Source organism: Nakaseomyces glabratus, chromosome K (genome assembly GCF_010111755.1).
Source record: "Nakaseomyces glabratus chromosome K, complete sequence".
Taxonomy (NCBI): Eukaryota; Fungi; Ascomycota; class Saccharomycetes; order Saccharomycetales; family Saccharomycetaceae; genus Nakaseomyces; species Nakaseomyces glabratus.
In genome coordinates, this window is record NC_088961.1 from 1,012,707 (window position 1) to 1,037,458 (window position 24,752).

At 37.3% G+C, this 24,752-nt stretch overlaps 9 protein-coding genes and 2 non-coding genes across 11 annotated transcripts; 7 read left to right on the forward strand and 4 right to left on the reverse strand.

Moving 5' to 3' along the window:
• Nucleotides 1–399: 399 nt before the first annotated feature.
• On the reverse strand, nucleotides 400–6,714 carry FAB1 (1-phosphatidylinositol-3-phosphate 5-kinase; the record flags this gene model as incomplete). The annotated part of the gene is made up of 1 exon (XM_448671.1): nucleotides 400–6,714. The coding sequence occupies one exon, from the start codon at nucleotides 6,712–6,714 to the stop codon at nucleotides 400–402; it is 6,315 nt and encodes a 2,104-aa protein (XP_448671.1).
• Nucleotides 6,715–7,048: 334 nt separating this feature from the next.
• On the forward strand, nucleotides 7,049–8,110 carry GVI51_K10241 (uncharacterized protein; the record flags this gene model as incomplete). The annotated part of the gene is made up of 1 exon (XM_448672.1): nucleotides 7,049–8,110. The coding sequence occupies one exon, from the start codon at nucleotides 7,049–7,051 to the stop codon at nucleotides 8,108–8,110; it is 1,062 nt and encodes a 353-aa protein (XP_448672.1).
• A 555-nt stretch (nucleotides 8,111–8,665) lies between these two features.
• Nucleotides 8,666–9,226, forward strand: IGD1 (Igd1p; the record flags this gene model as incomplete). Its single annotated transcript, XM_448673.1, has 1 exon — nucleotides 8,666–9,226. One exon carries the CDS (start codon nucleotides 8,666–8,668, stop codon nucleotides 9,224–9,226), a length of 561 nt encoding a protein of 186 aa, XP_448673.1.
• A 352-nt stretch (nucleotides 9,227–9,578) lies between these two features.
• On the forward strand, nucleotides 9,579–9,649 carry tG(GCC)6. Its single transcript has one exon. It is a non-coding gene; the product is annotated as a tRNA-Gly (tRNA).
• Nucleotides 9,650–9,864: 215 nt separating this feature from the next.
• On the forward strand, nucleotides 9,865–12,123 carry GCN20 (putative AAA family ATPase GCN20; the record flags this gene model as incomplete). The annotated part of the gene is made up of 1 exon (XM_448674.1): nucleotides 9,865–12,123. The coding sequence occupies one exon, from the start codon at nucleotides 9,865–9,867 to the stop codon at nucleotides 12,121–12,123; it is 2,259 nt and encodes a 752-aa protein (XP_448674.1).
• Nucleotides 12,124–12,717: 594 nt separating this feature from the next.
• On the forward strand, nucleotides 12,718–14,205 carry UBP6 (ubiquitin-specific protease UBP6; the record flags this gene model as incomplete). Its single annotated transcript, XM_448675.1, has 1 exon — nucleotides 12,718–14,205. One exon carries the CDS (start codon nucleotides 12,718–12,720, stop codon nucleotides 14,203–14,205), a length of 1,488 nt encoding a protein of 495 aa, XP_448675.1.
• A 242-nt stretch (nucleotides 14,206–14,447) lies between these two features.
• Nucleotides 14,448–14,933, reverse strand: MIC19 (Mic19p; the record flags this gene model as incomplete). The annotated part of the gene is made up of 1 exon (XM_448676.1): nucleotides 14,448–14,933. The coding sequence occupies one exon, from the start codon at nucleotides 14,931–14,933 to the stop codon at nucleotides 14,448–14,450; it is 486 nt and encodes a 161-aa protein (XP_448676.1).
• Nucleotides 14,934–15,455: 522 nt separating this feature from the next.
• On the forward strand, nucleotides 15,456–15,543 carry tY(GUA)4. Its single transcript is given in 2 exon segments — nucleotides 15,456–15,494; nucleotides 15,508–15,543. It is a non-coding gene; the product is annotated as a tRNA-Tyr (tRNA).
• An 809-nt stretch (nucleotides 15,544–16,352) lies between these two features.
• On the forward strand, nucleotides 16,353–18,608 carry IOC3 (Ioc3p; the record flags this gene model as incomplete). Its single annotated transcript, XM_448677.1, has 1 exon — nucleotides 16,353–18,608. The coding sequence occupies one exon, from the start codon at nucleotides 16,353–16,355 to the stop codon at nucleotides 18,606–18,608; it is 2,256 nt and encodes a 751-aa protein (XP_448677.1).
• Nucleotides 18,609–19,074: 466 nt separating this feature from the next.
• On the reverse strand, nucleotides 19,075–20,415 carry CMK1 (calmodulin-dependent protein kinase CMK1; the record flags this gene model as incomplete). Its single annotated transcript, XM_448678.1, has 1 exon — nucleotides 19,075–20,415. The coding sequence occupies one exon, from the start codon at nucleotides 20,413–20,415 to the stop codon at nucleotides 19,075–19,077; it is 1,341 nt and encodes a 446-aa protein (XP_448678.1).
• Nucleotides 20,416–21,552: 1,137 nt separating this feature from the next.
• On the reverse strand, nucleotides 21,553–23,643 carry GSY1 (glycogen (starch) synthase GSY1; the record flags this gene model as incomplete). Its single annotated transcript, XM_448679.1, has 1 exon — nucleotides 21,553–23,643. One exon carries the CDS (start codon nucleotides 23,641–23,643, stop codon nucleotides 21,553–21,555), a length of 2,091 nt encoding a protein of 696 aa, XP_448679.1.
• Nucleotides 23,644–24,752: the final 1,109 nt, after the last annotated feature.

Consider the following 24,752-nt stretch of genomic DNA (forward strand, 5'->3'; position numbering starts at 1 on the left):
TACTTTTATAAAACTCTAAATACTCTTATTAGTCTTTTATAAGCTCATCGCCATTTTTTTTTTTTTTTTTTTGAAATTTTCAAAATGGAAACTCGAGCAATCAGTGCAGTTCATTTCCAAGGAAGTATATGGCGAGGAGAACCAAATATTTTAAGAAACTATTTGTTGTAATAGGAAAGTACAGGCGAGTAGCAATACCTTACACGGCAGTTGGTGGCGATGCGTATGCCGATAAGAAGGACGATTTATAGGTGATTCAGCAATTATATTCCTGTTGGACTTAGTGTGGGAGGGTATATTTAATATTAAATCAGATAGATTAGTCGATTGTTATACATATGATGATCAGAAACTGTGGTGTTTTTGGTTTGTTTTTTCTATTGAATGTCGTATCAGGCATTAGTTTGTATCTTGATACCATGGGTCAGGAACCATAAGTATGTATCTCTCCATAGCTTCTCTGAACCTGTTCTTATACTGTTTGGGAGTTACCACTGTTGGTTGCTTCATTATACTATTACCTCCACCTACAAGGCCCTTTTCTTTGACCCAACTTTCTAATTTTTTGTCCCAGGTGAAAGTTCTGATGAAATCGATAATGCCCACCGTAAGTGTGTAATCATCGTTGTTAATACCTACCACAAGTGAATAATCCATGACGTTCATCTTTGCAAGGAAAAGTGTATCATTCCACAATGAAGCCCTAAGCAATTTCTTGTCGTATTCCCTAACATGTATTGGAGATTCAAAGATATACTCAACCATGTTTTCATCTAGAAGGACCTCGTTGGCTTTACCTGTTTGTTCAACGTGCCTATTCCTCATAGAGCCCTTGAGATCAAAAATTCGAGATGTCTTTTTATTGTAAAATAGATTCTCCATAATGATGACGTTCATTTTGTAATTCTTAGAGCCAGAAATCGGATTCTTCACTTGAATTTGAAAGAAACCAAATACTTTCGCAAGAGTAGTTGGAAGGTCATGAAACATGGCCTGTGCCATGTACTCGAAATAACTGGGAGTGAATTTGATAAAAGAGTCAACTTCACTGTGGGTTAATTCTTTGATAACAAATCGGTTGTCAAGGGTCTTTAAGAATCCACTACCACTCTTACCACCGTTTGAATGCCACTTAACGCATCTGGATAAACTTTGGATAAAGTTTTCATCACAGTTACAAATTTTTCTGAATGCTTCAAAGTGTTCAGCAAAGAATACTTTACATGACATTACGACAAGCCCATCTTCAAATTGGTACCGCAAATGGATAGCTGTCTTCTTCGTCATTATAGCTTCTAGGTTTTTTGCTGGATCAAAATATTTATCAGATACACTTGCTTTCTCTTCTGTCAAAACAGATGATGTTTCATTGACCGACTCAATGTTGCTATTAGCATGGGTTTTTTCGCTACTATCAGAAATGTTTTGTTGATTTGATGATTTTTTATGGTCTTGATTGTTAACTACCTTTTCCACCGGTGCCACGTCAGTATCGTCTTTGATAGATGCCATTTTGTTGTTGTAGTCTGAGGTGCTCAAGCAAAAAGCGATCAAAGAACTTGGCTCATCTTCTCTTATTATGACATCAGAATCGGTAAACACATGCTCATTGGCTCCAATAGGAAAAGAGAAGGGTTTCCAAAGGTAAGCTGAACGGTCCGCCCAAAATGTTGCCAAAGTTTTCATAAGCGTAGATTTTTCGGGTTGAGGTGCAACTTCCACCGACTTCTGATCTGTATCAAGTATTTTATTATTATCTTTTGTAATATCAGTTTCACCTTTCTTTTCTAAGTGCTCCATAGATGCTAAATTTGAATCACTATTAATGTAGGCTTCACCCCATCTGTTGATAGAATTTTTTAATTCACTCTCCAGCATTTCAGAAACTTTTTTCTGTTGTGTTGATCTATGAGCCTTCGATGAATTTGAATAATCGACCGATTCAACTTCATTTGAGTCATCATTTTGTATCTTTTCATCGTTATGAAGTGGTTCATCAACTGCGTCCTTGACATCCTTGTATATCTCTACAATAGGTGTCGAGTTTTGAAGCCTGAATTTCCTTGATTTAGATTTATTCAGTTGTAGCTTTTGTAGCTCTCGCTCAAGTTCAAATTCTTTCGTTAAAGCATCAAAATGTAGTTGATCAAAGAAATTAGTTAATTTGCCTACTCTAGAATCATATCCTGAATCATTGTATGTCGTTGGAGGGACGCTATGCTCAATGAACGATGGTTGATCATGTTTTGATAGATTAATCATTGAAGTGCTAATGGATGGTTTTTTTGTATGTTCGCGTAAGGCATTTATTCTTTCAGCAGCTCTGTTATTGTCCACACTGTCTTCCTTACTTTCAGATATAAAAGATTGACTCTCGCTTATCCGTTCCAGTTCATTACTTCTGTCACTAACATTGAGGTGTGTCGATTCTGGAATAAGATCTGGTTTCTTTGGTTCCCCAAATATCTTCTTCAACTGTGATGTAGTAATTCTAGTTATATCATTTTCCGAAGGTAAGTATGTTTCTCCGAACTCTTTAAATTCATTGTTCCAAAAGTTGGTTTGATTGTACAATGAGCGTAAAATACTGTTTAAGTGCAAGTGCTCTGTCCCAGGGGTATCTTTGTATTGCTTTTCTAACTTCTCAAGAAGGTTCCTTTTATTGTTCTCCAGCATAATTTTCATTTCATTTAGTTTTTGCTTTCCTGGTTCCATCTTATCAACAACTAAACCATCCAGTTTAATTCTGTCTAGACGTTCAGATACATTGCTATAAAAGTAGTTGATTTTATCCAAAATCCCATAATATAATTCAACTTTCATAATAATATCTCTATTTGGTTTCCATCGAATTCTTCTTGAGGGAGTAATAAGTTCATGGATTTCTAAATCAGAATATTCTAATCGGACGACTAAGTCATTGTAACTGAAGTATTTGACATGATCTTTGGTAAATTCATGGCCACATTTTCCTACACCTAGCAAGCTGTGTCTCTCACTCCAGAACATGATTTCAAGGTATTTTCCAAAGGAATAGTTCCAAGTTTTTTGACTTATTTGTAGAATTGGAGTTGAGCATCCGCATTTTTTGCAATAGCTCCATGTTAAGATTATGTCTCTCAATTTTGGAAGTTTTGTTTCAAATCGCTCTAGCATTACATCAACCTTTCCATCACCGTGAACATAACTTCTATAGTGGTCAAATAGATATGTATTACATCCTTGTTTGCACGGGTGCCAAGCAGTTGAAACAATGTTTTCAATAAATTGACCAACTGAAATATCACTATCCCAAAAATAATCTATGGTCATAAGTTGTGGTCCGATACAGGGGGTAGCAGTTTTAATTGAAACCATTGAGTATAAAACGGTGATACTCTGGTGTGACCCAGTTCCCAGCATGTTCCTTGTTAAAGAGTAGTAGACCTCCCATTGACGAGCTCTTTTTTTATATTCATTCTTCAAATCTTGTATTTCTTTCTCCATTATATATCTGCCGAGGTTTACCAATTCCATTTTTGTTAGCTTATTAGAGATATCTGACAAAAGCCCGATTTGATACTCCTCTTTAGCAGCATGAACTGTTGATTCTTGATCTTCCAAAAGTCTTAGTTCTCTTTCAAGGTTTCGAGCTTGTTTTAAGAGAAATGGTAATGGAAAACTAACAGTAGGGGAGACGCTCAGCAATCTGTTATTGAACTTTTCTACAAAATCTGAATAATATCCCTCTGGTTGTTGGTTTTTTGATTCGGTTTTTGCAAGCAAATAATGCTCAACAGATAATTGTAAAAAATTGTCATTGAAAAAGGAGCTCTCTAATTTAAGTGAAAACGTAGCGTATACCATGAACTCCACAATTTGTTTGATTTTTCTTAAAACTGTTTCATTAGCACCTCTCAATAAAATAGTGCCACCTAGTGTAGGTTCGCAGCCACGCAAAAAGGTATATGTCTTGCTAATATGTTTGTCATAAAGATAGGATTTTACCTCAAATAGCTGGCACTCACCCATTTTTATATTTGTGGCTAGTTTTTCAATTGACAGAGCTATGTCAGCATCGGTATACTTTGCTATCCTTTCCAGTACCTGTGGTTTCATGTTGTATTGGATTACAATGCCAGCATTGCAAAACAAATCCAAAGCATAACCACTAACATTTGCTCCCACATATATAATATCGGGACTTAAGGATAGAATTCTAGACACCAATTTGTTCAAATATTCTTTTTCCTGTGCAATTACGGAGTCTATACTTAAAAATTTGTTCTCACTTCTCTCATATTCAACTGGAAACATCAGCAGAAGAATTCTCGGGTTCTCTATTTTTCGAGACATATGTTTATTGGGTAGATTCTTGGAAAATACTATCCCATTAATATACTCAGATGCATCTATAGAACCACCCGTAATTCTCTTAATCTTCAAGTAGTTCTGTCGATAGTCTAGTGTATTCAAATCTTTTGCCGATAGTATAATGTTTTGAATTTGCGAAAGTAATGATAACAGTTTATTTTTCCATAGTTCTTTATCAGCAATATCTTGATCGCCTAAAACCTGGTCAAGAAGTGAGTTTAAATGAATTTGAGCAACCTTGTTTAATTCAGGTTTAGGTTCGGCAGAGGGCCTTACAGATGTTAAGCTGGAATGTCTTTTCCAGGCATTGTTGGTACCGGTACTCGCTTTATCCCAACCGGTTCGATACAAAATTGATGTTGGTTGAGGTAATGGAAGTTCATCACTCACAACAGACAATAGATTGGGCGAACTCTGAGAGATAAAATCGGAATCTAAGTTACTAGGATACGTCATCGAAATTGACTTGCTTTTGCCAGTCCGTTTGTGTCTAATTCTGTGTAATGAAGCCATAGCCCGTTGATCTGATTTGCTACTAGTTCTAACAAATCCAATTGGTTTATCTGTTGGAATGCTACCATGCAGTGAGGAATACAGAGACATAGATGCCTCATCTTCTAAATCATTGTTATCGTACTCTAATGACAGTTTTGGTGATTGAGAAACATTTATAGCGTTTTTATTCTCGTTACTATTAAACTTATCAGCTCCAAACGATTTTCGCCTCTCATTATAAAGTTCTGGTCTAAAGTTAAACTTAAACTGAAAATTTCTATTGTTTAGTAAACTACTATCGGGTAAGGGATTGCTGGGCATGTGATTGTTGGCTTGATCTCTATTGGTTTTACCCATGTATTGGAATAGAGACCTACGCAAAGAAGGTGTGGAATTGGGATTCTTCTTTTCATTTGGTTTATAAGATGTGGGGTCATCCAAATCTCGAATAGTGATTTTTTCATTATTACCATCATGACTTATTGTTTTATTGGAGTTTCTATTAACCAGATTATTATTGAAGGCAATTTCTAGAGATTCACCCTGCTTCGTAGCAGGTATCGCCATTTTTGGAGGTGGAGGAGGAGTGGATATGAAAAGTTTTGAATCTTGCTTAGAAGTGATAATACTATGGACATCATCATCATGAATAAATAGTACTTCATTATTTTTATTTGGTGTGTTGAAAATACTACTATCTCCTTCCTCTTGGATATTAAAGTCATTCATAGAGTCCTGCTCTTCTTTTTTGGACAGATGCTCATTCATGAGATTCGTACTCGGCTCCCTTGTTATGACGCTATTTTCTTCCTCATAATACTCTTCATCACTAGAATCCTGATAGTTATCGGCGTGTTTGTAGCAATTTTGACAGACTCTTAGACTTCTATCATAACCAAACCGTTCTCCATTAATAATTAACGTACAATTTTTGCAAAAGATTTGGCCACATATTCGACAATGATGTTTTCTTCTGAAGGTATTAAACCTCTTGCCACAAGTAAAGCATTCTCTCGCGCTCTCATCTTTCATCCAATATTCCTTCGATAGCACTACTTTTTGATTGTTCGCATGCTTATTTCTATTGTTATAAAATCCAAGAAGGAACCCTTTAGAAAATGAGGCTGCCATTGAAGAGGATCTACTTTTTAATGAGCTAACATCATCGTTGTCGTAATATGAGTTAAAACCGCGAGCCATTGAATGGCTAGAGTGGTTTCGTATTGGTATAGCCTTTACAGTTGATTTTGAAGCATACGTGCTTGAACGCTTTGAATTCATATCATTCGCGAGAGCAAATAACAACGTTTTATTTTGGTTTGGAGATGCACGCAGTTGAATATTTTTATCAACTCTCAACTCTGATCTCAAGTCATTGCTTGTTATTTCCCCATTTCGTTCTGATCTCAGGAAGGTGTTCGATTCAACCGGCGGCTCTTCCTTATCACTTGTTGGGTCACTAATATATTCTTGTTTATCAATATCATTTGATATAGGAAGGAAATTAGAAGTATCTGGTATGACTATTGTATTAATCGGTTCTATATTTTTACTCTTTATGTCCATATGATCTGCGTTATCATTCAACTCATGTGGTAGTTTATTAACACTCAAGCTTTCTTTGTAGCTATGATTTTCCATTTCATCATTTATTAGTTGATTAGAGCTTTTATCGTTTACCCGTGGAACTGTTATATCATTACTTAGTATATCCTCCGTAGTGATCTCTGTAGTTGTAGTGGTCTTTGGTACCAAGCCGGTCCTAGTAATTAAATCAATGGGTTCAGAAATTGTACTAGTGCCACCGGCTTCATTATTATATTCAATTTGGTCATCCTTTGGAAGCGTCCCTTGACCAATAGCCATTGTTTTGCTTTATTCACTATGATTGCTTATTCCCTTGGTATCTTGCAAATACTAATGCCACACCCTATGAATAAATAGGCCAACGCAACTCATTTAGTGTGACAGACTGCTTATAAACAGATATCGACTCTAATAAATACTTGACATTGATCATCTACCTATTTATGTTTGCCTTAAATTTGTTATTTTCATTGTAAAGCGATGAGCTTCCCAGCTTGCCCAAGACACGAAGCCTTTCAAAGAAATAGTGGGTAGTATAAAATCTACACGTTACTCGACTACTTATTAATCAGTTTACACTAGCGAACTCAGCGGGTCTGGTGACACAGTAAAGATGCAATTGTTTAATTCTTGGTTACTGTTCTGTCTTGCTGTCGTTTTGGCGAGCAAAGGCAATGACTATGGTATACACCACCTTGATTACCACATCGACAACCTGCAAGAGAAATTGACAATCAATCGAAAGGAATATCGCAAGCATGTTAAATCCAACTTGATAGTACCCTTCAACTCTACAAGAATACCGGGCAGCACTGAAGCGATTAAGATACAAGACTTTATCATACATAACTTCAATCAATCTATGTGGAATGTTGAGATAGACAATTTCACTGAGAAGGATTACAATTTTACGAATTTGGTATTTACATTTGAACCAGATGAAGATTTTGCGGACGACGACTACATTGTGCTCGCAGCACATTACGACACTATGATCTTACCTGAGGGTTTCGTTGGAGCGATGGATAGCGCTGCCTCATGCGCTATTCTACTCTATATTGGACAATTTTTAGAATATGTTCATGGCACAGATGATCAGCTGTTTGATCCTATACTCAAAAACGCATCCAAAGGTATCAAACTGATCTTCTTTGATGGTGAAGAAGCGTTAGTTGAATGGAGCGACGATGACTCAATTTATGGCTCCAAACATCTGGCTGCCAAGTGGGAAAAATCTGGGCAATTGAAAGACATTCACTTATTAGCACTTATGGATTTGATTGGAGGAAGAGATAGACTTCCTATTCCAAGCTACTTTAGGAACTCACATGAGTACTACAAGATGCTAAGTGATATTGAACACTCCTATTTGCAACTAATCAAGGATGAGACACAGGACGTCAAACCTTTGAGGAATCTGGGATATGCCAAACGGAAATCCCTAAATATAAATGACGACAGATTCCTTATCCATGATAAAAACTTTATGGGTGATGACCATGTCCCCTTCTATGAGAAAAATGTGCCTATCTTGCATCTAATACCGTCTAGTTTCCCATCGACATGGCACACTATTAATGATGATTTTAGGCATTTGGATCAGCAAACTATTTATAAATGGGCTGTCATGATGAGCGAGTTTATCATTCGGTCTGTAGAATCGGATACACAGTAGCATGCACAAAAGCAACAACACTGATAAGGTATCCCTTACATAAGTAAATCACTCAAATAGACACATAATGTAATCAAAAGCAAAAAGCACTGACCTGTTCTAAGGCAACATATATCAGTTAGATAAAAGAATATGAAGGGACATGCATTTGAACGTTATGTGCTGTCCGGAGTCTTTATCATTGAGAATCAGAATGTCTTGATCTTTCTTGACCCTTCGGCACCCCAGAACATTTACACAGCCATACAAATACTAGACCGAGAACATTACATATAAAAAGGAGTTGAGAAAGTGCTGGTTTTGCTCTCAGTTTTGCTCTTGTATATGTATATTGAATGGTACTATTTTTTAATCCACTTTTAATTTGTAAATAGTGCGGATATTGTGATTCTAAGCGCTTAAAGAGCAGCAATCTTTTTTTTAATTTCTGGCAGAATAATTGTTGTTAGTTTAGTGTAAATCTGGTATTGCTGATATTGTTGGGAATTGCATTATTTTTCACCTTTTGAAAGTCTTGGAATAGTCAAACAATTGAGCAATTTAATAGTTATAAGCATGTCACAACTTGAGCAAGCTAGTGTAACAATGAACTCATCACTGGAATTCATCAACATGCAAAATCCTCCTCCACCTAAGGATTCTCCGTATTTGGCTTATATTGACAAGGGTTGTGGTGAATCTCCAACAAATATAAAGTCAGTTCCTTATCCAACCAGAAGAAGATCAACAAATTATGTAAATACATTGAGAGATAAAGGTTTGTTGAGGGAAATGGAGGAGGTGAGAACAGATGTAGACAAGGTATCCAGTAAAGGAGATAATAACTATACATATGGAAACTTAACGTCAATGAGCCAACAAGATATGAAACACGAGAGCAGCAAGTATTTCATGGCTGGTTCATCGCACATACCTCCACAATTTGATAAACTAGTATACATGGGCGACTCTATAGATTATGATGGGCCTAGGAGACAATATATGGAAGCAGAAGATGCTATGGATCCGTTATATAAAGGTTATAATGGAAAAGTGTATAAACGCCGGCCCTCCTTTCAATATGAGGATTTCAAGAAAGATGTCTATGACAAGTTGCATATATTCAATGACAACTAGATTAATAATGTCAAGATAGCTAATATTTGCCTCTTTTGCTATGTCTCCTTTATTTTGTTTTTGTTGTATATATATGTAGAGATTCCTTACTATTATATTAGATTGTTAAAGTCTAGAAATATGTACAAGTTTAGTTGTTAGTACTTGGTGTGGTACCAATACATGCTATAGAAGAGTTCTCAATTTATTAGCAGTTTTTTTACTTGTGGTATTTAAAATAAATGTGCGTGACATATAGCCAAATATGAAACTTAGAGGACATATTGCGAATGGATTACTAGTTACCAGCGCCAAAATACTGATATAATGTATAAAGAATCAGGTTTCCAACCCATTAACATCAAAACATTAAGCGCAAGTGGTTTAGTGGTAAAATCCAACGTTGCCATCGTTGGGCCCCCGGTTCGATTCCGGGCTTGCGCATTTAATTTTTTTTTGCTACACATTAAATTTTTTTCTGTTCAATTTTTGCAAAATGCGATGAGGAAATGCCATAGTTGAGACTTAACAAGCATAGTAGTTAATAGCCAGTTTATTGCAATCGATTACAACAACTCAGTTAGTACCTTTATACTTATAATAAAAGTTATTGGATCGGTAAGTAGAGCCATATAGCATTAAGCTGATATAAAAAGATAATGGCTAGTATTGGAACGCAGGTTAGGAAGACCTGTACATCGGTTGATCCTATTGTTACTGATTATGCTGTTGGTTATTTCAACCATTTGTCGGGGTTGACCTTTGATGCTGTTATGAGTAAGCAGCTTGATCTAGATTCTGAAGTGCAGTTTGTCAGTGAGATGTTGGTCAGTGCCGGTGCTGATAAAGAAAAGGTGAAGGATTTGTCGGCAAATATACTTGAACAATTGAATACACAATTAAAGGAGAACGCCTCTAAGCTAGAATTGACCGGTGATACGTCAAAGAGATTGTTGGACATCAACGTTTTGAAAAGTCATAACAATAAGGCTAACCTAAATGCCTCATTGAGTTTGTTAGGTGTTGGTGGTGACATTGAGCATGCTGGTAGACAGATGGAGACCAGGGTTGATTTGAAGAAATTGGCAAAGGCTGAAGAGAAGATTGCAAAGAAGGTTGCAAAGAGAAACAACAAGTTTGTGAAATACGAGGCATCAAAACTTATTGGTGAAAGGAAAGACGAAGATTATGATTCTTTCTTCTTGGAGATCAACCCATTGGACTTTGGTTCGTCAGCTGGTAAGTCTAAGGATATTCACATTGATACATTTGATCTTTACGTTGGTGATGGGCAGAGAATTCTTTCAAATGCTCAATTGACCCTGAGTTTTGGTCATAGATATGGTCTTGTTGGTCAAAATGGTATTGGTAAATCTACTCTATTGAGAGCGCTATCGAGAAGAGAATTGAATGTTCCAAAGCATATTTCGATTTTGCATGTTGAACAAGAACTAAGAGGTGATGAAACTAAAGCTTTGCAAAGTGTCTTAGATGCAGACGTTTGGAGAAAGCAGTTACTGACCGAAGAGAACAAGATCAACGAAAGGTTGAAAGAAATTGAGAAATTAAGAGAAGAGTTTGATGAAGACAGTTTGGAAGTGAAAAAACTAGATAACGAGAGAGAAGATCTAGATGCACATTTAATTCAAATATCAGAAAAGCTGGTTGATATGGAATCAGATAAGGCGGAAGCTAGAGCGGCCTCTATTCTATATGGTCTTGGTTTCAGTACCGAAGCCCAACAGCAACCAACAAATTCCTTTTCCGGTGGTTGGAGAATGAGATTATCTTTGGCAAGAGCATTGTTCTGTCAACCTGATCTTTTGTTGCTGGATGAACCTTCCAATATGTTGGATGTTCCGTCTATCGCCTATCTAGCAGAATACTTGAAATCATATCCTTCTACTGTTTTGACAGTGTCGCACGACCGTGCATTCCTAAATGAGGTTGCAACAGATATTATTTATCAACACAATGAACGTCTGGACTACTACAGAGGTCAAGATTTCGACACTTTTTACACAACAAAGGAAGAAAGAAGAAAGAATGCACAAAGAGAATACGACAACCAAATGGCATACAGAAAGCATTTACAAGAGTTTATTGATAAGTTCAGATATAACGCCGCCAAATCATCTGAAGCACAATCAAGAATTAAGAAGCTTGAAAAATTGCCAGTATTAGAACCTCCTGAACAAGAAAAGAGTATTGATTTCAAATTCCCAGATTGTGAGAAATTATCTCCACCAATTATTCAATTACAAGATGTCAGTTTCGGTTATAGTCCTGACAAACTACTGTTAAAGGATGTCAATCTAGATATTCAAATGGACTCCAGAATTGCACTGGTCGGTGCAAACGGTTGTGGTAAGACTACACTGTTGAAAGTCATGTTAGAGCAACTAAGGCCACTAAGTGGTTACGTTTCTAGAAACCCAAGATTGCGTATCGGTTACTTTACACAACATCACGTTGACTCCATGGACCTATCTACTTCTGCAGTTGATTGGATGTCTAAGACATTCCCTGGTAAAACAGATGAGGAGTATAGACGTCATTTGGGTTCATTTGGTATTACGGGTACTCTAGGTTTACAAAAAATGCAATTGTTATCCGGTGGTCAAAAATCTCGTGTTGCCTTCGCGGCTCTGTGTCTGAATAACCCACACATTTTGATTCTTGATGAACCTTCCAACCATTTGGATACTACAGGTATTGATGCATTGGTTGATGCAATGAAGAACTTCACTGGTGGTATCCTGATGGTATCGCACGACATATCTGTCATTAACAATGTCTGTAAAGAAATTTGGGTTTCCGAAAAGGGTACAGTTAATAGATTTAACGGTACTATCTATGATTACAGAGATTATATATTATCTGCAGCTGACGCCGCTGGTGTTGTTAAGAGGCATTGAATATGATTTAAATAGGTGGTGAATATATAAAAATTCATATAATAGTTATAGATATATTTGTCAAACGACCTACTTGATTGTCATATTGTGGATGTTCGATGTTCGATGTTCATGAGATTGTGAAGTTGTTGAATGGCTCCAAAACATGAATATGTTTATAAACATCCGGCTAAAATTTAGCTTTCTCAAATGACAGGTATAGTACCAAAGAAAACAAAAATTACAAATGCCTTTGCTAGAGTATCTGAATAGGTGTTATGCAAAAATATTCAATTTTAGGTAGTGATTAGAAATTAGTACTATTAACTACAACACAATATTATTAGTATACTATTAATTTTTATCATTATAAACGTTTTCTCTTTGCCACCATTTTAACTTTTGGTAATGCTTGACCCTAAGCTTCTCGGAGTAGACGGTAAGCGTTATCCCAACTTCACCTCTAGTTAATCGATTGATATCAACTACGGTTATTTTAACAGTCACCAAAACTGGATAGCTCTTGTAGAGGTTTCAAGTCGCAACTTCTCAGAAAATTGTAAGCTAGAAAAGTGCTACACTCGCTATACAAATCAGAATAACAAAATAGCAAGGATGAGTAACGATACATTCTCCTTTAACATCAAACATGCAGGCAAGGTTTTGCCAATTACCTTATCAAATGATGCAACAGCACTTGATCTGAAGACTCAAGTTGAGGAATTGACTCAGGTCCCAAGATCTAGACAAAAATTTATGGTTAAGGGAGGCTTGTCCGATGATTCTATCGCCAATCTTCAAACAATAATAAAGCCCGGCAGTACTGTCATGCTATTAGGGACACCTGATGCTAATCTACTTTCGAAGCCTGCTGAAAAACATAGATTTGTAGAGGACTTGTCACCAGATCAACAGGTTCAGCAATTTAACTCCACACCACTTGGCCTGCAAAATATGGGAAACACCTGTTACCTGAACGCTACATTACAAGCTTTATTCAGGGCTGATGAACTGAAAGACTTGATCTTGCAATATGATCCATCTAAAGTAACAAACTCTGATGCCAATGACGAAATTCACTACAAGATAGTATTGGAATTAAAGAGAACTTTTGAAACATTGAAAAAGAGAAGTTTTAAATCAGTTTTGCCAATTATGTTACTGAACACACTAAGGAAATGCTATCCTCAGTTCGCGGAACGTGATCCACAAGGTGGATTTTATAAGCAACAGGACGCCGAGGAACTATTCACCCAACTATTCCATACGCTGACTGTTGTCTTCGGAGATAAATTTGCCAACCAATTCCAAATCAATTTCAGAGCGACAATAAAGGATACAGCCAATGAAGATGATGTTACTGTGAGAGAGGATGAAAGTGATATGAAACTACAGTGTCACATCTCAGGTACTACCAACTTCATGAAAAATGGTTTGATTGAATCTCTAAATGAAAAAATTGAAAAGAGATCAGATATAACTGGATTGAATTCCACTTACGCAGTTCAAAAACAAATTACAAAACTTCCTAAGTATTTAACTGTGCAATATGTCAGATTTTTCTGGAAAAGGTCCTCAGGAAAGAAGTCAAAGATTTTAAGAAAAGTTGTTTTCCCATTCCAACTAGATGTAGCTGACCTGTTAACACCAGAATATGCGAACGAGAAGATCAAAGTACGTGAAGAACTAAGAGAAGTTGAAAAGGCTAAGAATGAAAAGGAGCGTGAAGCTAAGAAGCGTAAAGTTGAACAAACTGATGTAGTAATGACGCCTAAAGAAGAATATGAGACTAAAAAAGCTCTGGAGGAGAGTGAGAGAGAATACTGGCTCAACGAATTCAAGAAGCGTTTTCCATCTAATTTAGCTGCTGGGGAGAATCCCTCCTCAGTATATGACCTAATAGGTGTCATTACCCATCAAGGTGCCAACTCTGAATCTGGACACTACCAAGCTTTCATCAGAGACGAAAGTGATGAAAACAAATGGTACAAGTTCAATGACGACAAAGTCAGTCCAATTGAGAAAGAGAAGATTGAGGCATTGGCAGGAGGCGGTGAAAGTGACAGCGCTCTAATCCTTCTTTACAAAGGTTTTGGTCTATAAATTATTATACTTTGATATTTTTACGACTTTATAACTTTACCAAAAAAATAATTGTACTTGATTAATCCACAAGAGCAAACTATTGGATCCTGATAAAAGTCTCATGAATTAGTAATATTAGTTTAGGTTAAAATATTTTAATGAATCGGAATATGTAAATACATTATGTACAAAGTCTTAATATCATATTTGAAATTTATCTCAAGGCTTACTTTTATTTCAAATCAATAACTTTTAGATGCCTATTTACTATCCATGAACTCCTTAAATGCTGCTATTTCGTCGACACAGTTTAACGGCTTGCCTTTGTTCTTAATCAAACACTCGGTCAATTTCGCTCTGGGGCCTTCTTTCTCTTCCAAACCAAACTTCTGTTTCTTATCCTCTTCCAATTTTTTAAATGCTTCAAGTTTTTGACTTAAATCCGTTAACTTTTCATTTAGTTTGCCAGTACAGGCCGTATTTTTATTAGAACCATCATCGCTATCAGTCTGCATGGAATCATTTAGAGTGTCCTTGAATTTCCTTAAGGTCTCCACTTCGAGCTCTGATAATCTACTCGAGATCTTTTGCTCAATGCATTTTTCAGCATACTCTTTTCTGCTATAGTCCATCTCGGAAACATCCTCAAGTTGAGAAAGTAATGCTTGTGAGAACTCAATCTTAGACTGCGGCGTAAAAAGCGTTGGTGCCACTGGGTCTGTGCTCTTAGATGCTTGTGCGCCCATTTTCTATCGTTATAGTATGCCTTTCTGATATAATTAAAACACAAAATATTCCTTTAAAACGGAATCAACTTCAAATGGAATGGAAAAGACCTGATCAGCTACTTAGTTTGCCTGTATTTCAAAGATCAAGATATCAAGCAAATCTGTTTCGTGAACTGTCCGTATATACTTGCCTAACATACATAATGTTCACAGAAATGTATATAGTGTACAACAGGATTGCTCTACTCTCGAACTAGCTTATGAGGAAAGGGCCGTGAGTTATCTTAGTACGATCCACCATACACATGACTACAACTGGCCAATAAGAGTACTGCTATACAATATAGTATTTTGATGGACATCTAACGCAGCTCTCGTTCAAGAACCAATCAGTATGTAATAGTGTGAATATAAGAGTAATGCTGTAGTTATGAAATTACTGTTGCTATGTGATATAATCAAGTTATACATCACCAAAATTTCTATTACACCTTTCCTTATAGGACACACAAATTTGCAACCAACGTAACTTTCAAGTGACTCTCGGTAGCCAAGTTGGTTTAAGGCGCAAGACTGTAATTTCAACACTGAAATCTTGAGATCGGGCGTTCGAATCGCCCCCGGGAGACTTATTTTTTTGTCAATTTTTTTTTCACTATAAAATTAAATATGGTACTAATAGCTTCTATAAGTACTAGAAGTATACTTGTTATTCTATTTCCTTATAGCTTTTATACTTATTTGTTCATTGATACAAGTAAAGTTTATTATATATCCCTATGCGCTATTGACTGACATATTTTAGTTTTGATTTATATATCGCGATTTGTTAGACGCTGTGCGACGCTAGAGGTCAACCAACAATTACTGACGACTAGTTTAGTTTAGAATTGTAATAGTACAAACAATTGGAGGGCCACTTAGCACTATATGCACTGTGTTGTAATGCAGTATAGCAATTTGGCGAAATATCAAGCACGTACCAAGTAACATTTGTATGGATGGGGCAGTTGAAACTTGATCCAACTCAATGAACACCAAATTTTGTCAAGTCCTAAGTAATTTCAATTCTTGCACTTTAGTAAATGCTAGATGTATTGACAAACTATCACTATATGCCAGATTTTAGTTTCATTGCCTCTGGGAAACAGTGAATCGGAATCGATACCCAATTATAAACTATCAAAGAGTTCTGGAAAAGCCATCTCCATATTGAGCACGTATTTGCACAGACCTGATCAATTCACGAAACACTTTCCATCTTTCTAATTTGCAGAATTATTAAGGACAGTTTTCAACTTGATATCCTGGTGCTAAACTTTTGACATTGAGATCAATCCAAAAGGGTATAGTCTAATAATAACGTGTCTCGGACAATAGCTAAGCATAGCTCTTTCTAGGTGCGTGAATAGTATTTTGCATTGAATACAAATACCCATGAACAGTGACGAAACAAACGGTGTAGGTGAAGCTTCAACCACTTCTCCACTATCTAACGACTCCAATAACCAAGCTTCTTCATCTATGCATAACCAAAATGATCCAACCACTGAGTATGGTTTTGGCCTGAGGAGGTCTGCTAGAGAGAGAGTACCAAGGAAGAGGGACATTTATGAGATAGATCCTAGCGTGTATCTTCCTAAAAAGAAGAAACCTAAGAGTAAAGCAACTAAGAAGGTAGTAGCCAGTAAGTCTAAGGATGCTAAAGCCAAAAATGCTAAAGTTAAACCTCAACAATCTGACAAGTCGAAGGTGAAGAAAAGTAGCACTCCTAAACCTCCTGTGAGAACTCCTGAAATTCCTATTCCTGTTGTTAATAACAAAGATTGGACTGCCAATATACCGTTATATAACAGCGAACTTAGAAACCAGAATGCGAAGATATCCAGACTAAAAAATGAAAACATGAAAGCTGTTCCATACGCGGGAGACATATTGAAAATTATGTCCTTTGTGAACAAATTCAATTACTTCTTTGTCAATGAGTTACAGAGCTTATCTTTCCAAGATTTTGAGATTGGCCTGGATTTGTATCCCGATCCACTGATCAATACAGGAAAGGAAATACAAAGATTGTATGCTGACTACATACCTGTAAAGGAAGTTGTTGGTTGTCAGGATAAGATGAATTTATTACTGCTGACAATTATGGATTTATTGTTTCGTCCAGTGGAAACCGAAAGAGAGCCCCAGGTTGAATGGTCTGATTTAAAGTCAACGAGCAAAAAAACATTCCAATCTTATATCGAAAAGATCAGATTGTATGCTCCTGAATGGGGTTACCCAAAGGAGTGGAGAAAAAATATATCTACTGAAACCTTGATGAAGCCGGCCTCTTCTACATTCGAGAAGGACGACATAGGCCCAGCAGTAGACCAGAAACACAAAGAGATTCTAACCCCAAATATTTATCAGTGGCCTGCAAACGAACCTATTGATATTGATCAAGATCCCTTACAAACCAAGGGATTACAAAGGACAGGTATTCTGGCTCTAGAGGCTAAGGATAGAATTGTATTTTTAAGAACATTGGTAGACTGGTGTTGTTCGTATTCTCCTTTGCTCCATCATGAAATTTACATATTAACGCATTATAAGCGTGACCCTCCTTTTGGTATTCAGACCAAGCACGTACCCAGATACCTTCTACAAGGTCTTGACGAGACATTCAGTTATTATAAGAAACTCTGTAACTTGGTACAATCAAGATTAGAAATAAGAAGCAAAAAGAAGCATGTAAAGAAACAAATGAAGGAAGGAAAAAATGATGAAATAGTCCATCGACTTGAAATACTACAAAAACTGAAAACCCAAATGAAAGGTAAAACTGAGGATGAAAAGTTGAAGTTGATGATTGAGAATTACGAGGACTGGGAAAAAGTATTCAAAGGTGAAACTCCAGAAAACCCTCTCAGTAACCCATATGAGGATAAAATATACAAGCTCAGATCTGAAGAGTTTTTTATTGGTAGGGTACCTCATGTTGGTGATTTCTACCTCCCAAGAATGCAAACATATGAATATATGTCATCAATGAATACATATACGGATTTAAAAACACTTGACAATATTTTCAACACTTTTGAATCTAAGAAATACAACCCATTCACCCTTTTTGAGAATGATAGCCCATTTATGAGCTCAAACTTCAAGATACTCTTTCATGACAAGATTGCTTTGATACAAGATGTAATATCAGGTGCTGACATGACAGAAAAAAATTACTGGTATGAAATGTGCTATGATTCAGAAACTCTGTTGAAATTTATAGACTTCATCGATCAAAAGATCCAACAACCATCAACAGCTGAACCTGAAAAAGAAGAAATTCGATCAGAGAATGGTGATCCATCCTCACTAATAAATGGTGTCTCAACTAAATCTGATGTCTCCCCAACGTCTGGTCAGAACACGAAAAAGAAACAAGAAAAATCAGAAGAGTCATCCAAGGATGCTAGTAAGATTAATCCGCTTCCTAAGAACCCACAATTCAACTCTTCGCGTAGAAAATTTGCCATGTTACAAACTTATTTAAGAAGAATTCAGCCAATCTTAGCAGAATTTGAAGAAATGAAAACAAAGTTTGGAGACATAAATCCGACAAAGAGACAAAGTAGGAGGTCCCAAAGAAGAGAAATTAATTACAAGATCGAGAACTCAGATGATGAGTATGCTATGGAGGATTCTGAGTAGTTGTAACACATAATAGCAGTGTATAATGGTATAGAATCTTAAAAGTTGGATTATATGCGATAAGTACGAATAATAACTATTAATTTCTCACTAATTATTGAAATAAAGCCAAAATACTTAATTTCCGACCTTTCAATGTTAGCGATAGCGTACCACTAATTGATAGCGAGTGGGGTATCAATGAATAAAAATAAAATCGGTTGAAAAACCCAATATGCAGTAGTGATCTTGTAAAATAAAATATCTTGCGATGTCAGGAATATTAAAGGAGTGTTTCAAAGATTCTGTATTACCATTAAGATTAAATTGTTCACGTTTTTACCGAATTAAAAGGGAAATATCAATGCAAATGGCGGGTACCATGGAAAATCTATACTTGGAGTAATAGTTACCTTTTTGTCAATAGATATAAGATAAAAAAAATTATCAGAATGAATGCAATTCCTTGAACTTGAAAAATCTTTAATTATTTCTCAAATTTCCGTACAGTATCTTTATTGACCGTAGCAACTTTTATTATTTGTGCCAATGTTTGTTGTCTTAAGGAGGATATAAATTCATCTTGTTCTCGCTTGCTTTTGCTGCCATATTCATTGGATAAACTCAAACTGCTTTGTGAGCTAGGAAGAGAGGAGAGCGAAGCTGAAGATGATCTTTCCTCTTCTTCAAGATCTGAATCTGTTTCGTTAGCCAATAAATATAATTGTCTTAGCTTTTTAATTCTCTGGTTGAGTTTGATAAGCTCAACAGCCTTTTGTAGCTTCTTCTTAGCACTCAAGTTCTTCCTCATGTTGTGATACAAGTCTGTTCTTAAAGAACATTTACTCTGTATCCATGGATCATTCAATAGCTCAGTAGCAGATGGTCGACAAGCAGGATCCAAATCTAGGATTCTCAAAATGAAGTTCTTAGCCAGTTCAGAAATGCCGTCCCAATATGGTCTCTGAAATTTGACTGGATTTTCATCAGATGTAACCTCATCCAAAAATCCATCGACTGATTCCGCTTTGAACGGAGAGTAACCGCATAATAATGTATACGTAATCACACCTACAGACCAAATATCACTGGGTTTTCCGTGTCCATCTGAAGTGAACACTTCTGGCGCCACATAACCCAAGGAGCCTGCAGGTCTATAGATGACATCGTCATCGTTTTCTAGCTGTCTGGCAATTCCAAAATCTGCTAGCACTATCCTGGAATCCTTGGATTTATCCAGGTATAGTAAATTTTCTGGTTTCAAGTCTCTATGAATTATATTTTGAGAATGCAGGTATTCGACAGCTTTCAAGATCTGAACAACGATGTTTACGGCATCCTCTTCTGTGTACTTCCCGTCATGCATAATTCTGTCGAACAGTTCACCTCCGGATGCTAACTGGGTTACAATATAGAATTTGGACTCAGTCTCGAACCAATCCTTGAACTTAACGATATTGGGATGATCCAGGTGCTGTATTATATTAAGTTCATCGTATATGGGTTCCAACCCACCATTCTTCTCCAAAGCCCGTTTCAACAGTATCTTAACAGCTACATCCTCATCGCTATGTAACTGCTTCGCACGCTTGACCACACCAAATGAACCAGCACCCAACGTACGCTGGAACAGGTATCCGGCTTTCTTGTGGTCCATGTCCTGAACAACCTCCTCGCTCTCGCATATAATCTTCTCTTCATCCTCCACAACAACGTTAAACTTGTTCTCTTCCACTTCCAGGTCACAGACCCGCGTCGTTGTGGTAGTACAGGCCTCTATCTTAAGAGCCTCTAACGATTCGTTAGGTATATCACACAGTTCTTCCATGTGTATTGTTTTCAAGTGAATGTTATTGAATAGTTGTGTCTCTTGGGGAGGGGGGGAGTGTACTAGAATAAGAAATTTATGAAGAATGGGATGCTGTTATATATATTTTAGTGCGGGCAGCGATCAGGCATTTTCATCTCCCTGCTACTTTGCTGGTCCACGTTGCCATCCGGCACAAGGGAATGTCAGCATCCCATCCTATCGGTTTTTAGAACCGTCTGCCATCTGCTGGTTCTTTCAGGAGCTTATACTCTTGTAAACAATAATGCAGTTTGTTTATGCTAGAGCACTGCCAGAGCACTGCCAGAGCACTGCTAGTGCACCAGCAGTGCACCAACGAAAAAGGAAAGCTTCTAGAAGATGATTTTGATCCGTGGCTGTAGCTTCCCTGGTTTGCTCTACGCGATTGCTCTGCCCAGCCATGCTTCTAGAAGCACTTTTCCCTTTAATCTCATGACTACAATTTTGCGGGTCATAAAAGAAATCAGATCACTTCCATTTTTGAAAGCTAAGAAAGTATCGTAGGGACCGCAGAGAGAGAGGCAATCTAATTTAATTGGATTGAAGAAAAAGTGACCTTCTAGAAGCCCTTCTTATCAATGGGGACTTGTACCGCACTTTCTAAGAAAATTGTTTTTAGAAGGATTTTTTTGTGGGGGGAAAAGGGGCGATAATATAAAGTTGGGAGGAAATAGAAGCTTCTTTTTTTGGGGGAGGAGAATGTGCAGACAATTCACGCAGTGCACATTAATTTTATTGGAGCGGTTTCCATTCGTTGTGATCCTCTTCTAATTCTGTGGATTTACTCTATTTCGTTCTTCTATACATCGTGCATAAGCTGAATACACCACTTACAGGTGTGCATGTACAACAGATCGCTAATAAGTAATGTCTCTTGTCTATGCTTAAACTTTTAAGGGTAATCACTGTCACAGTGACATCTCCCAGCTGTACAGTTACATAAAATATTGTAACGTTTTTGAAAATACTAATTAAATAAAAGAACACAATAAAGAAAAAATAGAAATAACATAACAAGTAAATTACATAAATTATTAGAAGTATAAGAAAAGAAAAAAAAAAACAAAACAAATAAAATTCAAAATGTGAAGTACAAGTGGGATTGAGAAGGGTTAATCATTCCTCCTCATTGTCATTAACACTTAAATGGAAGTAATCGTCAACGTTGTTGGCGTCCTGGATTGTACCAAGATCACCGGGGGTCATGAACACTGTGCTTGGAGACTTGGCGGCGTCTCTTGGGGAGCCTGGGACACTTAGTGGTCTGGCAATCTTTAGCTTCTTGCCGCCAGCCAGTGCCTCCATGCTGGAATCATTCACATCTTCTCCAACAATCTCCTTGAACTGGTCTGGGTAAGCCCTACGAAGACCTAATTGTCTGGCCTTTACGTACTCCAAACCCATACGCTTCCAATCCAGTAGATCGGATAATCTCTCGGTTCTGTTTCTTTGATTGATTCTTTGTCTTCTGGTCTTGTTTACAAACTCTTCCATGTAGTCAACTAGCTGCTCCACTGACTCATCTGGTGCCTTGTAACGACGGTCAACGATGTAGATACCATAGTCCTTGGCTTGGTTGGTTTCGATCAAGTCTTCCATATAGGCACCGAAACCTGATAAGTTAGTAGTGATGGATGGGACACCCATTACGGTACATTCAGCTGGCGTGTAACCCCAAGGCTCATAGTATGATGGGAAGACACCCAAGTGACAACCACGGACAAATTCATCGTAATCTAGACCCAAGATTGGGTTGTTGGCGTTCAAAAACTCTGGATGGAAGATCACCTTAACACGATCGCTGTGGTTGTTGAACAATTGGACATGTCTTATTTGGTTCAGAATTGGATCATTGGCATCATCAGCCATATTGTGAGTCACAATTGGTGGCAATTCACCATATGGCCTTCTCAAAGCCAAAACACGCTTCTTCAACAGAACTTTATCAGAAGGCTTCAAAAGTTCTTCCAGGTTGTTTGGAATTTCATTGGTGATACCATTATGTGGGAATTTCATAGCATGCTCGAAGATTCTCTTACCAATCAAGGAAGTCACTTCGTTAACTGTGTTTTCCAAGGACTTAACAACAGCTTGACTTCTTAGAGCTTCAACAGTGAAAGAATTGTTTTGAGCTGGCATAATTATGAAAGCTACAACGGTCTTCTTGGAGCCAGCCATTTTCAACCTATAGTTCAAACGAGCCAGAGCTTCAACAAACATATCAGCACCCTTATTCTTGTACTCATATCTACCAGCAATAAAAAAGTACAAAGTATTGTCCAAGTCAAAGTCAAAGTTACCGTGGAAGTGTGCTCTAACAAAGTCGTTGATCTTTTCCTTCTTTAATGCATGCAAGTTTTGGAATTCATGAACAGCTTGAAATTTAACCACGTTCAAACCATTTGGAAGAATACCATCAGGCTTTCTCTTCAACAAATGCTCTGCTTCAAGTGCAGTAATCTGTGACACAGTGGTAAACACATCGGCTGTATGAGCAGCAGCTCTTTCGATACAGTATCTGTGGTAGATACCTCTCTTGCCTGCCTCTTGGTCCACATCAAAGTATTGCAAATGGTTGTAGAAATCTACATCACCTGCAGCACACAGATATCTACCCAATAAAGTAGCGTGTGTGGTGAAAATGGTCACCACATCAATTCTCTTCTTTCTACACAATGGCAATGCGACACCAGCCAACCACTCGTGGAAATGACCGATAATGGCATGTTTGTGATCCAATTGAGTCAATTCACCCAAGAACCACACGACTGTGTAACCTAGTAAGATTGCATCATTGGTTTCCCAATCATTTTCTGGGGATGGAATTCCAACTAGGGACCACAGGTCGGCCTTCCATTCGTTCAGCTTGTAACGCACGGAGTCCAAATCGAAAAGGATGACTCTGGGGGCACCTTCAATCAACCAACGGGCGTAGACAAAGTACACGCCTTTTTCTCTCATGTACTTCAGGGCCTGTTGCACAGGTTGAAGCTCCTCTGAGAAGATAGAAGGGTCTTCCCAATCCAGCTCCTCGACTTCACCTTGATAAGTTCCTTTGTTCAATGGACCAATCAAGGTATAGTTATCCTGGTATTGTGCCACTGTCACTGGTGCCTTAGACTTCAACACAGAGTAAATACCACCGACCTTGTTGGCCACCTCGGTAGCAACTTCAAATAGAAGATGGTTCTGTAAATCACGAGGCATGATACTGTAATTGGTTAGTTAGAAAGTGTGTCCTAGTTAAAAAACAAGCTATTCCTCTATAGTTTATCAAGTAATCTATCAGTAAAGAAACAAAAAAAATAATTTGTTAAATGCAAATAAAAAAAAAATTAGGTCTTATGGGAGTGAGGTTATCTCTATTAAGACAATGTGCAAAATATCAGAAGCTTTTTTTTTATCCTTTTGAGTTGGTTTGTAGCTTGGCATAAGTATTATATTTCCTATATAAACTACTGTCGAGCTTTATATACTCTACTTCAGAATGAAAGAAATTTGCCAAAAAGAGGGGTAGTTCCCAAGGGGGGGAGCAATTGAGAAACTAGTTGCTATTGTACTTTGTTGCAATTGCACTTTTGTTGTCTTTTGTTGTCTATTTTTGTTTTGTCATCATACGTTATCCAGTTATTTTTTCACTTTCAAGCTGGCTTTTCTAGCTAAAAGGGGGGTTGGGAAAAGTCACACAATCACTGCATCAGACATCCAGAAGGTACTCAATAAGCCATACGGGAATGGTGGGCAACAATTTGAGCTTCCACATATGTATACATCCCACTATATCCACACTAAAATGCAGTTTACTTGTTTTTTTTATTACTGTTTTCTTTTTGGCAAAACATAATCATTCACCTTGGCCAATGGCCATTGTGTGGATACCAGCAAGCTCCTCTAAGATTTATACCTTTGCTAGCTACTGCCAGGCCTGTAAGCAGTTTCTGTGAGTCCTATGGCAAGGGGAAACTGCTTACAGAAACTTGGAAGTGCCGAAGGATAAGGATGAGTCGAGATACACAATACCCTCAGAAGGACACGCAGCCCTTCGAGAAAGTAAGTGATTACCTCTTTTTTTCATAAACACTAGTTCAGTTGGCGTTCTTGGATCCTTCTGTGCATCAATTCTCTGCATAGGGAATGGCAACTATGATTGTACGACAGTTTGTCTGACTGGTGTACGAAATAGGAAAGTGGGGTCACTAGTTTGTTTCAAAGAATCACATTTGGAGGAGGAAAAAGGGTTAGGCTGGGGTGCCTATGCTTTGTAGGTGTATTTCTGTGCTATATGGGTGGGAATACAACGGGAGGGAGGGGTTAAC